The sequence below is a fragment of the Genypterus blacodes genome, unplaced genomic scaffold, assembly GCF_046128005.1.
Source record: "Genypterus blacodes isolate CSIRO-AG114 ecotype Tasmania unplaced genomic scaffold, CSIRO-AGI_Gbla_v1 ptg000015l_1, whole genome shotgun sequence".
NCBI lineage: Eukaryota > Metazoa > Chordata > Actinopteri > Ophidiiformes > Ophidiidae > Genypterus > Genypterus blacodes.
In genome coordinates, this window is record NW_027466829.1 from 2,545,474 (window position 1) to 2,559,131 (window position 13,658).

Genomic DNA, 13,658 nt, shown 5'->3' on the forward strand with positions numbered 1-13,658 from the left:
CAAATGAACTCTCCAATTTGCACTGTAAAGGAATCAGACGTCATCTTAAGCCTATAAATACGTCGCCATTTGTATTCAGAAGCCATTTGGTTTCCAGTAATGGGGGCAGCAAACAAAGGACTCGCAGATATGACATCATCGCAGTGGGGCGTGGCATTCTGCAGGTGTGTTGACTGATGAATATTGTGCTGACAACATGGAAAAGACAATGCGGTGCAGAAATGCTGCCTTCATAAGAGAGAAATGGAAGAACTCATTACATTCTTATGATCGTTTGTTTCGGACGAGGACTTGGCCGATGATGTCGAGAGCTGAGTGGGGATAATTAATATCAGCAGCTCACAGCATAAAAGCATCATTATTTTGAACATAATGCTGATGCAAGAATAAAATGAAATGCTTAAAGAGTTGTGGAGCGTTCAAGTCCTGTAGCTCACCTCGTGATCGGGCACTTTAATCTGCGCCTGAACACACAGACGGATCTTTATCCAAACTACAACAACACTCCCGACTCTGTAATAGTTTAGAGTGTCACAGATGAAATATTGTTTTCTGATAAGCACTTCGCCGAGCAATATTCTCGCCCGAAGAGCTGGAAGCTGGAAGCAAAGCAGAGGCGAGCAAATCAAACTGTGAGAGAGCTGCAGAGCGTTCGGTCATTTACCAAAGTTTGTGTTTGGAGTGCAGAGAGGACAAGCAGTTGACTTGAAAATGCAGAGGCTAACACTGTTTTATTGGATCTCTGGGCCGCCGAATGGAAACGAGTACATTTTTCTCACATTTTGCTCGCATATTAAGGCTCGTTTCACACTTTGCATCAACACGCATCCTCATTATCTGAATGCTGTGCGCTGAGGTCTGAGGTCTCTGTAGGCGAGCTGTCAACTGATAAACCTTTACGCTCAGGCTGTCGCTTTATGATCAGGTGACAGATCCCCATCTATGGTAATCTGCAACTCCCACTCACATAACTTTGTGAATGAGTACGAGCAGAAGAGGGAAGACGAGGCGGGGTGGCGTTTACAACTGGTGGGCAGATTTTATCTCCTAAATGCGTCCCGGCCTCGCATCGCATTTAAACCTGGCAACTTCAGGCCCTAATGCCCTCTGTGAGGATTTACACCTCGCGTTAACATGTGACGTCGTTATCTGGATAAAGTAGTTTAGTTTGGGGCCTTTTAAATAAATGGATGTTTGCATGCATGGCAGAGTAGATGAGTCAAAGATGGCTCGTGTAGAGAGATATCTGAGTGCTTGCTGAGGAGGATATGAGCTGCAGCGTCTCGTTCCAATCCGTTACTTTCTCCCGAGCAGGACGCCAGCTCATCCAAATTGAAAGCGACGCCGCGATGAGCTCCGTCATCGAGGGGATGATGCATGTGCGCATGTATGTGCCAGATGGATTGAAAGGCGCTCGCCAGGGCCTGTTGCTCTGCTCTGGTTGCTGTATTTCTCACACACACGTACATACACGCAGGCACGCACACACACCTGTGTGGAACAGCAAGGAAAGCAGAGGAAAGCAGGCGCCAGGCCAAGGTCACGTCTTTGTCTGGCTGCCAGAGGAAAGGACAAGGCAGAGCCACCGGGTGTGTGTGTGTGTGTGTGTGTGTGTGTGTGTGTGTGTGTGTGTGTGTGTGTGTGTGTGTGTGTGTGTGTGTGTCAAGATTGCATCTTGACTGTGGCCCTCAAATTTATAATTGCTTGGTTGGGAATTTGGTTATTTTACAAAGTTACAAAGGTAGGAATTCTTATCTGACTTTGTACTTGTGTGTGTGTGTGTGTGTGTGTGTGTGTGCAAGGTATTTCCTCATTGACTGCTGCAGCTGAGGCTGTAGACAGATAAACAATCAATTATGTACAGGCTGTCAGCAGAGATCTATGTAGCTGCACGTCCTTCCTCCTCCTCCTCCTCCTCCTCCAGCACATTCTGACCTCAGCTTGTTTTTCTGACAACAACAACTTTGTACAATCAAAAACTTCCTTTGCATTCCAGGGAATCTGTGCTGGCAGGGAAGCAGGGTTTGATATTCCATTCTGTCTTTTTCAGGATTTTTCTTTGTGAGTCTTCTTGCATGTTTCTCCTTTATCTCTTTTCTCTTTGCGTTTGCTATAATTGACCACCAATATGTGTGATTTAGCCTGGATTGAGATATTGATCCAGTCAGTACAGTAGGAAATGCACAGAGCTCTGATTGCTGTAACATTAATACACAAAGCCAATAACCTGCAGCTCCCACCCATGTGTGGCTAAGCTGCTGATTCAGCACCATTACAGATCTAACTGCAGAGGAAACGAGGTCCCTAACAGCCTCAGACTTAAGTCTTAAGTCATCTTCAGTCATTTTGATGACATCATCATCGAATAGAGCCAAAGCCAAAAACAACAAACATGTCTGAGGAGTTTACTTCTTGTGATGAAATGATATAAATCTTGATCTGGGATGAGACCACTGTGGTTCCAATATTACGGCTGAATGCTGCTGTGTCACAAATCCATTTCTGCTGCCAGATCCTTTCACATCTCAGACTGTACGTTTTCTGATCTCTGTTGTTGACAAACGCCTGCCCCACCTCCGCCCGCGGCCATCCATCCTTCCCTCCCTCCACCCGCCAGCCCTCCTTTGGTTTCTCTGCCTCACAGGCTCAAGTCTGGTTATCACAGGATTAGAGAAAGGACACACAACCTGCATACACACCTTGGACACAGGAGCACACACACACAGCACACGCACGCATGCACACCTCAGAGCAGCCTCCTTTAATAACATTCAAAGGGAAAGCGCAACCAATCCGCTACCTTTCATGGATTAGCTGCTAATCTCACAGACTGAGGAGCACCTCGGGCGCTTTGGGGAAAAGATGAAGAGTGCGGAGAGAAAGCAGGAGGATTTTTGACCTTCACGATCAAAGATAAAGTGTCAGTCAAAGATGGGAGCGAGAGAAAGTTGGGGATGTTGCTTTTCCTACATGTGGACACTGAGCCTGAGCAGTGTCAAGACATTTGGTTATACATATTTCACTGAAGCGAAGAACATGAAGTCAACTGTTCCAGTCGCCCACCTGCTGGGATCTGGACCGTGACCTTTCTCGCCGCAGGTTGTCTTGATGTAACATAGCGAGTTCTGCCCGAGCTTCTTGACCCCCATAACAAGCTCAGGAGAAAGCGTAACATGGGCTCAGTGCTGTTAAACGCAGACTTAAATCTGCACATCAGCCCTTTAACTCCTTCCCTCCCCACGTAAACACCGAGCCAGTTACAATCAATGTAATCCTCTTTACCACACAGGCCGGGTGTATGGCGGCGTAATGCATGTGGGGAAAACCTATCAATACCCACCGCCACATTGTTTCTGCTGAGGTTGCAGTGCATTAATTGGTCAAAGCCATTGAGGATGATGAAGATGCTCGTATATCATGTGAATGTACAATGTCAATAGGCGCTGTAGGGGGAGAGGGGGGGGGGGGTTTAATGTTTCCTTCAACAGCTGTAATATTCCTCTAGCGTGCTCCCCGGAGGGTCTCCGCGTTTACGTCGGGCTCTTCTCAAACAGAAGCAGATGTTTCGATTGAATATTAATGAGGCGGATTCGTGCCGGCACCTCGGCGCTCAACCTCGTTTTGGTCGTCACCTGTTGCAAACGAGTCTGGAACAGGTGAGGCGGAAAAAAATCAAGCGTGATGAGCACTGCACCACAGGGGGTTCATCCATTCATTCATTTCACTTGAAGGATCCAGGATGTTATTGTTTGGATCCAATTAGTCTCTAATTCATCTTTGTTATATTGGTGCAGAGGTGTGTTGTGTGTGTGTGGAGCACTGTGGGGCTGTGATGGTGGACGTGGGAGAGCTGAGAGCCCAATACCTCGCCAGAGAGATTACAGCAGTAATTTGACTACAGCAGGGGAAAAGTCATTACATCAAGCTTCTGCAAAAGCCTCAGTTTAATCACACAAATTGACTTTTATAAGGCGAAGCATAGCTGTGTATTCCACTGCGGTGACTTGAAGGCATTTTAATAGGAAAACACATAAAATACAGTGACACAATTTAATCCTCTGGGTTGGGGGGGTATTAATCTTCATTGTGAATCGAGGGGAACGAAGGCAAAAAAAAAAAAAGAGACGAGCGAGTAAGACAATAAAACGTGCCCGCAGCTCGGATTAGAGGGGACGCGGTGAGTGAAATCACATAAGGGACAGTGGCAGTCTAAAGATAACATGGAGACGGCCTGAGCAAGCAGGGAGCTTTCCTCTCCAAGTAAATAACAGCGGCGGGACAAAAGCGATGAATGCCCGATTGTTTCTGCTTTACAAAACGATTCCTCAATCTTAACTCCCACTGGATTATTCATGCAGAAGTCGCTAACCCTCAACTTTGCACCGCTATCTCCTGACTTCCCCTGACATCAGAATGGGAGAAACTCTAACCCAGATGGAGCCGAGAGAGTTCTCGCAGCATTGTGTTGCTCATTCTCAGGGTTTTAATTCAAACCGGCGAAGGCTTGCGGGCCTAAATCATCCAGCCGTCGCCGCGCTCCGCTGCCGCTGCGTTCGTCTCTGTCGGTGCAAATTACTTTTTTAATTACAGACACAGAGGAAGTGCAGCATGTTGCCACCTCTTCTGAGATGATGCACACAGGGAACTACTTAGTATCGTGTTACACAAACTGCAAACAACTGGAGGAGCGAGGCGGATCTGCCACTCGTAGCTGCAGAGCAACTTCGATATTTAGATGAAGGGGAAGAAATGGAAGGATCGGTCTTGAGAAATCACATTTTGAGGGGTTTGATTGTGAAATGCTCCTATTTTATCTGCTTTTTATGACAGCGCTATTGACTGCGAACAGAATCTTGGCCGAGTCGTTCTGGGTGACCCTTATCCATCATTCCCTTCCTGACCACCCCCGTATTGAATCTCGGCTTTTTTGTGGCTGGGTTGAGGGTCGGCCGTGACACTGCACTGTCCCCCCTTCATACACCAAGTGATTGAGTTGAAGTAGAGCATGTGCCGGTCTTGAGTGAAGGTGGGGACTGAAAGGATGAGATCAGGGACAAAATGAGTTTCCTTCGCCGGGTGTTTGAACTCCAACGTGTTAAAGGGAACCAGGTGAGGAGGCTCAGGCGTCTAATCGGGACGTTTGCTTGATTCGTCCCTGCGGAGGTATTCTGGGCACGTGTAACTGGGAGGAGAGCCCGGGACAGACACAGAACACACAGGGGGGGGTTAGATCTGTGAGGTGGATATGGAGGCGGATGTTCTGTTTGATGAGGACGGATGTTCTGTGTCTGCAGGAGAGTCTATAACGCTCCGAAATATAAATGTTTGGAGTGTTCTCTTTTAACTTGAGTACTCGTGAGAGAGGACAAAGGCGTTTCTGAAGGAGCCGGCCTGCTTAGATTCACTGCTGACGCTGACAGAGAGTCAAGTCTGTGAATCATCCTGAAATCTTTTAGCATTGATTTTGCTTTTGCAGACTTAGTTTGGTTTTAGCTTTCAATCAGCAACAAACGTGTCCTCTGCCTCCACTCACAGCTTCTCATTTCTCAGGTTCATAATGATGTTCTTTCTCCTTATCACACACACACACACACACACACACACACACTCACACAGACCATTCACACACCAGATTGAATGGTCTGTGAATACACACACACACTCACAGGGACTTGCACAGAGCCCTAAAGTTAAACTGTTCTCTCTTTTTTCCCACTTTTCAAAGGATAAATGTTTTGGCACAAACTCTTTCAGCTTCATGTAGCACACATGTTCAATAAAAAAACAGAAGTAATAACAGGCTTGTCTCACACGATAACAAAGCTCAAAGATCCACTGGCCTATAGAAGGAATGAGTGCAATTATGGAGTTTGACAAATATAGATTTTTTTTAAAAGCAGAGATGTGCTTTGTAATCTGCACAGAGTTAATCTGTCCAAACATCGATTTGACACTTTCTGCCCGTGTTCACTCTCTTCTCTAATGCTATCCTGAGCTCCATCATAAAAGAAGCACAGCTGGTGTGTGTGTGTGTGTGTGTGTTTGTGACGTGTTTGTGTATTCTATCAACAAAACTGTACACACACACTGAGTCACATTGTGGGGATTCACCCTCTTCAACCAGTCCGGGTGTTATAAAGACGGATCCAAGCCGACACACCTGAGGCTGTCAATGTCAACAACAAGATGTCCAAAGAAGAAGTGAACGTTCCTGCAGCCGGATGTGCATCTGACGATTATAGCTCAGAAGAAAGCATCACGTCACTTCACCTGCTAATGAGTGTCAACGTCTGTTGCTAATATTAGGCCCTGTGAGATCTGAACAGTAGGTAGAGGGAGGCAGAGATGTTGTTTGTCAGTAATCAGAGGCCGTTGTCACGTAAGGAGGAAACACTGCTTCCTGACGCCATCATTCATCTAACAGCTTGTGAAACCAGTATATGTTCATCCAGAGGTATTAGCGTCCCTCTGTTCACTTATCTAAATGTGGATATAAATAGATCTATAAAATGTGTGTGTGTGTGTGTCGTGCTGGTAATCAGAGCGTCACCAATAGCAGCGAATCAACACACTATTTGTCTGTGTGCGCGTTAATTGAACACACCGCGGATTCTCCTGGTGTCACCGCTGATGGATTCAGCGTCAAGTGTCTACACACACACACACACACACACACACTCTCTCTCCCACACACTCTCAGGAATATGATGAACACAAAAAGAAGGTATAACACCTGGCCGAGGTCTTCCGAGCCTTTGCAGCTGTTGTGAAACATCTGTATCAAGTACGTGTCACTTTCTGAACATGGCATTCCATCACACAGCTTCCGTCTCTCTCTTACGTCACTACATCTGTCCCCGTCTCTGATGTCCTTGTGTCTCCGGCGGTATTAGCACTGGAACGCCCCCCTTCACCATATCATTAATATGAAAATGCATTTAGTCAAATTTAAGCTGTTTGTGTCTCTCGGTGTCCTCGCCTACACAATAACACCCTCATGTGTACGACTAAAGATGCAAATTAAATCATCTTTAACTTCCTGCTACCTCAACACAAAATGGTTCCCTGTGGTTGCCGCGGTATTAAAACGGCGCCCCCGGCCCGGCGGTGGAGGATCTCACCTGTGCAGGAGTAGTCATCGATCCTGATGTAGCCCGTGTGGCAGATGCACATGAAGGATCCAGGGGTGTTGACGCACATGGTGTTCTCCCTGCAGTAGTGCTTTCCCTCGGCGCACTCGTCGATATCTAAGCGGAGAGGAAACACGGGGAACAAAGCTCAGGGTGAATTCAGACGGACTACAGCTGCACCAGCAAACAGCCATCTGCAAACAGCCCGTATGAGACATTACCGCCTGGAAAATAGCAGCTAAAAGTCTCTCTGTCAATCACACACACACACACACACACACTCACTCACACTTTTGATGCCACCGCATTGCTTTTATCCTAATTTTAACGTTACCTGATCCACTGTGTAACCAGAACTTTAAAAAACCCAAATATAGACGCAAATGATCTTAGGTCAGGCTGAATGTGGAGACAACAATTTCCTCTTGCGTGAGAGGAACAAACTCACACACACACACACACACACACAGGCACAATTATACTTGCACACAGTACATTTTGGTCCTTTTCCAGCATTGTGCTGCGTCACACCGCAGCGGCCTGTCAGATTGTGATGACAGGTCCGGGAAGTATTTCTATTACCAGCAGAAATGTTCACTATACACAGGAGTTCTTGGAGCTAAATTTAGCTTCATGTGGAGAGCAGGAGAGCATCATGAGCATCGGGAACTTTTGGCTGACATTAGCTGACTTCTCTTGCCCGGCTCACGCAGGTCATGAATGCATTAAATCCACCATCTTATCTCATCGTTTTTCAATCGAAACCTCAGCTTTTATTCCTTAAACCTCACATATCAACGTCAGGACCTCCATATTGATTTGTCATCTTCTCCCGCACACTCTGCTGGAGGCTCGTGTTGTGATTTCATATATTCATATAAACTCTGCTGGCCAAAAAGGCTGGATGTCAGATTCACAATGACTCTAAAAGTTTTGTCCTTCATATTTTCCACAAATAAAAAAAGGAGAGAGGTGACGTCAAAACAGCAAGAAGTCTCAATTCATGTTCCAGTCAAAGCGGCAGAGAGGCAGAGAGGATGAAGGTGCAAACAGGAGTCAATCAACTTCAGATCCAAAAAAAGTGAGCTTTAATCTATTTAATAAAAAATGTACAAAATTCGATGTGAAGTTAAAAAGATTTAGTTCTGTTTGTGCAGTGTTTTGGACGGTGGATATGAATATGAATGAAGGATCTGACCTGCGTGTCTCCATCAGACAACAAATCTGTTTGATGTTTTGATGTTTTGAAGATGCACATAAATTACTTTGCATCTTCATTCATTACTAATCAGCGTAGTTGCGGATGATTTCACGACGTGCAGCGCAAACAGAGAGAGGAACATCATCCCTGGAACACATCTAGCATGTCCGAGTGGCTCCTCACCACAGGAGGCTCCTAAATGCCCCGGTGCAGCTGGTGGACACAAGCAATTTGTCTTCATCAGTGGGGGAGACAGAGGTCAAAATGCAGAGAGCCGTGTGAGGTGGCACCTAAGTGCTTCAGGCTGCACCGCTCAATATTTAAATCTATTCACTGTAAAGCAAAAGCTAATGGAGGATCAGGAGCTTTTCTGAAGGAATATGGATGGGGTTCAAATTTTGAAACATTTGAATTTGTATTTTAGAACCCACATCAATCACATAAGCATGACGAATGAGTAGTAGACATTGACCTACACTTGTGAAACCCTATCTTTAAGCATATAACAGCTATACTTGAGCCTCATTGAGATTCAGCGTTAAGATCAAAACATTTCAACTGCCTTCGACATGCGGCTCCAATGTTACGCAACATGTTTAAAGAAGTTCACTCCTAGCTGTTACATTTATTAGGAAATATTTTGTGTTTCCTTCTCACTTGCACAATTCCAAATTTAGATCCATATTAGCTGTTGCCTTGGTAACAGCTATTCCTGGGTTCTAAACTGCATGTCAACCCAGCTGATAGAAGACACACATCACTGCCGGGGTAAACAAAATAATTTTGATAATGTGATGAAATTCCATGCAATTCGACGCAGACGCGAGTCAAACCTAACAAACAGCGATAGAATCCACGCCAGACTCCTGTTGCTGATGATGGCGCGGGTCAAACGTAGGCACACACTGAGAGACAAACCAGATAGTCCTTGACATTACCAATGTATTGTTTCCTCCCTCTATTCAGAGTCTGTAACAACACTGGAGGACGTTTCTCCCTGAATACATTCTGTGCAACACATTTCTGCAGAGAGCACTTGAGATCGAATCTCAATAGATTTGCATTGGCACCGGCTCGGCCTTGGCGTCCTTGGGCTGAGCGCCGTAAACCTAGAACATGTTCAGAACTTGCCTCAAACAATGGCGTTTCGTTCTCTCCATTTCCTTGGTCATTACTCTTAAGGTTTCTTCCACACGTGCTGGCGCCAGCTATTGAAAAGCTTCACAGCTAAACGACGCAGCAATCAACGGCCTCGACACAGGTACGTGTCTGTCCTTCACTAAATCAAAGGAGGCTAATTAAATACTGTGACTGACTTTGACGGAGCGAAAGGGAGGGAGGGAGGGGGAGTGAGAGCTGGGGGGGAGAACGAGGAGATATAGGGAAGAGCTCACAGCAAGGCAGGTAATAACAGGAAGTCACGACAAGCTGCTGTAGCGAAAAGACAAGAAGTAGATAGCGAGGGAGAGAGGAAAAGAAGAGAAAGCAGAAAGATACAGAGCGAAAACAGCTGCTGGAGCGGCGGATTAAACAGTGGAATGGAATGAGTGTGTGTGTGTGCGTGGAGAGAGAGGAGAAGTTAAAAGGAGCGAGAGAGAGAGAGAGAGAGAGAGCGAGAAAGCAAATGGCTCAGAAAGAAAGCGACAGAAGAGGCAATTTAGACAGAAAGTTGGAGAATGGAGCCTCTCTTGTTTGTCCTCAATTGCAACAGTAACCTTGGACAAGCGTCTTCAGTAACAGTCTTCCCCATTTGCGATTGGCCGGCCACTGCGGCTTTGATTTACAGCCTATTAAGTGTAAGACATCATCCATCTCTCCCTCTAGCGACAGCATTTACGTTTGCAAAGACAATATGTTAGGAGAGGCGATGACGAGGGGCACAGCAGGAAGCGACGGAGGAGGGGGAGAGGAAGGGGGTGGGTTGACCATATCCATCTCCATTAACACACTCCATTTTCTTGATTGGCCTGTCATACGGACACGCGTGATGCGACAGCTTAAGAAGGCCGGGCCAGGAGAGTCAGCGGCGGCTTTTTATCACCGAGCCAAGTGCGAAGGGTCAATCTGTAGCCGCGCCGCGATGGATGGCGAGAAAGAGACCGGCCTCTTTTTTTCCCTCTCCCTTCACCTTTGTGCATTCCACCATAGCTACTGAATTAATCACCGTCATGCTGCTGGAGGGTGGAGAGTAATGCATGATTAGGACAAAAACAAATCATTTATGAGTAGGGAGACTTTTAGTGCCTGACCTCTTTTTAGTCGGATGACAATCATAGGAGTTTACAGAGAATTTGCTGCAGTTTTTTGGTGCACAAATCAGTCAAACAGGACTCATTTGCTGCTTTGGCTTAAGCCAGAGGGTGTGTGTGTGTGTGTGTTTGTGTGTGTGTGTGTGTGTGTGCCTGTGTGAGTACTTTTTATCAACCTAGATGACAGCGAAGACGTCAACGCATCAACATTGCATTAAATTTAAAAAATATAATAATTTGTGTGAAATTATTTCCCCTCAACTTTCTGTCCGCGTCTCTCACTCTTAAATTAAAAATGAATTTCAGTTTGATCCCTTCCAACTCTGTGAAGGTGGAAGCAGCCAATCATAAAACTATTACATACTAATTTTTTTAACAATTCACCGGCAAACTGTAAACATTCACAGAATTATGAAAAAATCTTGTTATTGGATCTTTCATCTTTTAAAGAAGTCTTAAGTTATAATGAAGAAATGTCTCCTCGTTCTTTGTGCTCTGTTGTCTCTTAAAGCGTGCAGAAGCTGTTTCCTATTAATGGCACTTAATTCAAAGGACCTGAGCTTAGTACTCATCAACATCACAAGTGTTAGTAAATAGAAGAAATGTGGCAACACCAATTGAAAGGTTCCTAATGGTCCTTCATGTGGGTTTAGTTAATCTGCCTCCGTGACTCCAGCCTGTAAACATGCTCAGTATGTGGTGTACATATTCATTGTTTATGTCGCAGTGCTGGCCACATGTTGTCACCCGCTGTAACCCGGTCACTGGAGTTCTAAACTACTCGGACATTTCACATTTTCCCACTGTTATTCATCCCAGCCATTGCACCGCTTTGTAAATGGGAAATAGTCACCAGCATCCTGACTATCGGCGCTCGGTAGTGCAGCAAACCAAAGTCTGCCAGCTCAGAGATAACGCCGCCCATTGCCTTTGGATGTCCCGCAAGAGCACCAGAATCTCTACCATAATGCCAGCCGTCTCACTCTCTGTCACTCTCTTTATCTCTCTCTCTTTCATTCCCACTTTCTCATCTATCCATTCCTTCCCTCCCCGGCTCACTTTACTCAAGCGGATGGTTTTCAATAAAATGGCAGAGAAATGAGGCCGGGCCCAAAACATTGTCTGATGTCCTCTGTAGCTTATTCCCCCCGAGTGGATGGATAAACAGCTGTCAGCGGGAGAGGGAGAGACAGCGATGTCCCAACTGTCCAAACAGTAGCTGACATGGTTAACCTTGGTTTCTCACTGGTGGGGTTTGGTGGTGGTATTTAAATGCTGATGGGTCAAATCAGTGTTTGTGATTTCAGTCAATGCCAGGATGATGATGTGACGTTTTCAGAGCTCATTCCTGTTTAATTCAATCGGTGACATCTTTTTTTAATTCTCTGCCCTCACGCCATTGTGATTCATTCTATTCATTATGTATTTCCCACTATTGCATTCATCACTGTCAGAAGAAGAAAAAAGAAAAATAATGACATCATTATCTACCAGAGTCTTCAAATTACTCAAATTATTTTATCTGACCCACAATAAAAAAAATGTACCCAATAGGCCAACGGGCACCAGCTGGCAAAGAGCGAAGCAAACACGCCAAACACCTCTGCCAGAGTGAACAAAAGCAGGAACAAATTAACATGACGAAGAGGAAATAATGGAATTAACAAACAACAAGAGAGAAAATCTGCATTCAGGGAACAAAGTCATTGTGTAAATATGAGACATGCGGCGTTATAATTCACTGTAAACCTGCTACCTGACAGAACAATAAAGAAAAGCTTCTTTTGACTGTGTGTGTGTGTGTATATGTGTGTGTTGGTGAAAGGATAACGGCGTGTGCACACAGTCCCAGCACATTAAGAACACTGCAATTTCCGCAATGGGATCATTAAAGTTCCATCTGATTTAACAACGCTCTAATACTCATACTAATACACAAACAATTATCAGTGTTTGTGTGTGAATATGTGTGTGTGTATGTGAGAGAGAGACAGAGTGAAAGGCAGGGAGCATCTCATTCACTAAACTGCCTTGTTTATAAAATGGAGCATGCATTAAGCCCCAACGATCTCAAACATTAGGCGAAGGGAGTGAATGGGCTTTGCTCGCCATCATGACTTTCATTAATCTGGGAGAGAATTTAAAGCAACCGTGAATCGATGGAGCATCATCATCAATCAGCTGTCACTCTGTGCCCGAGTGGAGCCTGCGAGCCAGAGGTCTAAACAAAGAGTAACAAACAGCTATTAGTGCTCCACGAGAGGCTGAAACACATCACGTGTCAGCATGAAGTGTGTGCTCGGCTCTACAAAGGAGCCTCTGGGATAATATTTATCCAGATTAAACTCATTACAGGTGCTCATTCGGTAATGTATTTATTTATTCATTGTTTGAGTGGTGAATTTAATAATTCCCTGTCTCATTCCGCTCCTTTCTTTGCCCACAATGAGCCATCACAGCATCCACTCACTGAACGTCTCCACACACACACACACAGGCCCACATGCAACTGAATTTCCCATCATACAGTTTAGGGTTACATTTAAAAATAATTATTTGATTCACCAGTGGATTGGTATCATTATTTCTTTCATTTGGACATTTTCAAGGTTCCAGCCCGATCATCACAGCGCCCCTGTCACCTTAGTCCTGACGGAATCATGTGCAACACAACCATGCAGCTGTAATGGACATTTTCAATCAACAATTTCAAACACAATTTAATCAAAGTATTTAGCATTCAAGGCCTCAAAGTGATATTTATTGTGTCCCAAAATCAGTGGGAGGCGCTACGGAGGCGTGATGTCTCTTACAGAGCAATCGATTTCTAGATTCCTTTCTCCTGTTATTTTTCCTCCTTCTATGTTTTATACAGTAGCTTTAAGGGTGAGTTCACTTGGAAAAGCAGTTAAGAGGAGATTGTACCAGGTGGCCTTTGAAGGAATCGGTGGAGGAGTGTTGATAATGTTATTTACACTGGAGGGATACTGGTGGGATTGTCTGTTTAGGGTGACATTTCAGCAGGGTCACAGAGGTGAGGGGTGTGTAAACGCAGAGACAGTCATATGTCTGCCTGCC

The 13,658-nt window shown here is 45.2% G+C and overlaps 1 protein-coding gene across 1 annotated transcript in view; it reads right to left on the bottom strand.

Annotated features, from left to right (window-relative positions):
- The window catches only part of nell2a (neural EGFL like 2a), a 56,760-nt gene that overhangs the window by 18,185 nt on the left and 24,917 nt on the right, over positions 1–13,658 (bottom strand). Inside the window, exon 13 of the mRNA XM_076139308.1 lies at positions 7,122–7,247. Within this exon, the coding sequence (XP_075995423.1) occupies positions 7,122–7,247 (126 nt within the window). The remainder of the gene's footprint in view (positions 1–7,121; positions 7,248–13,658) is intronic.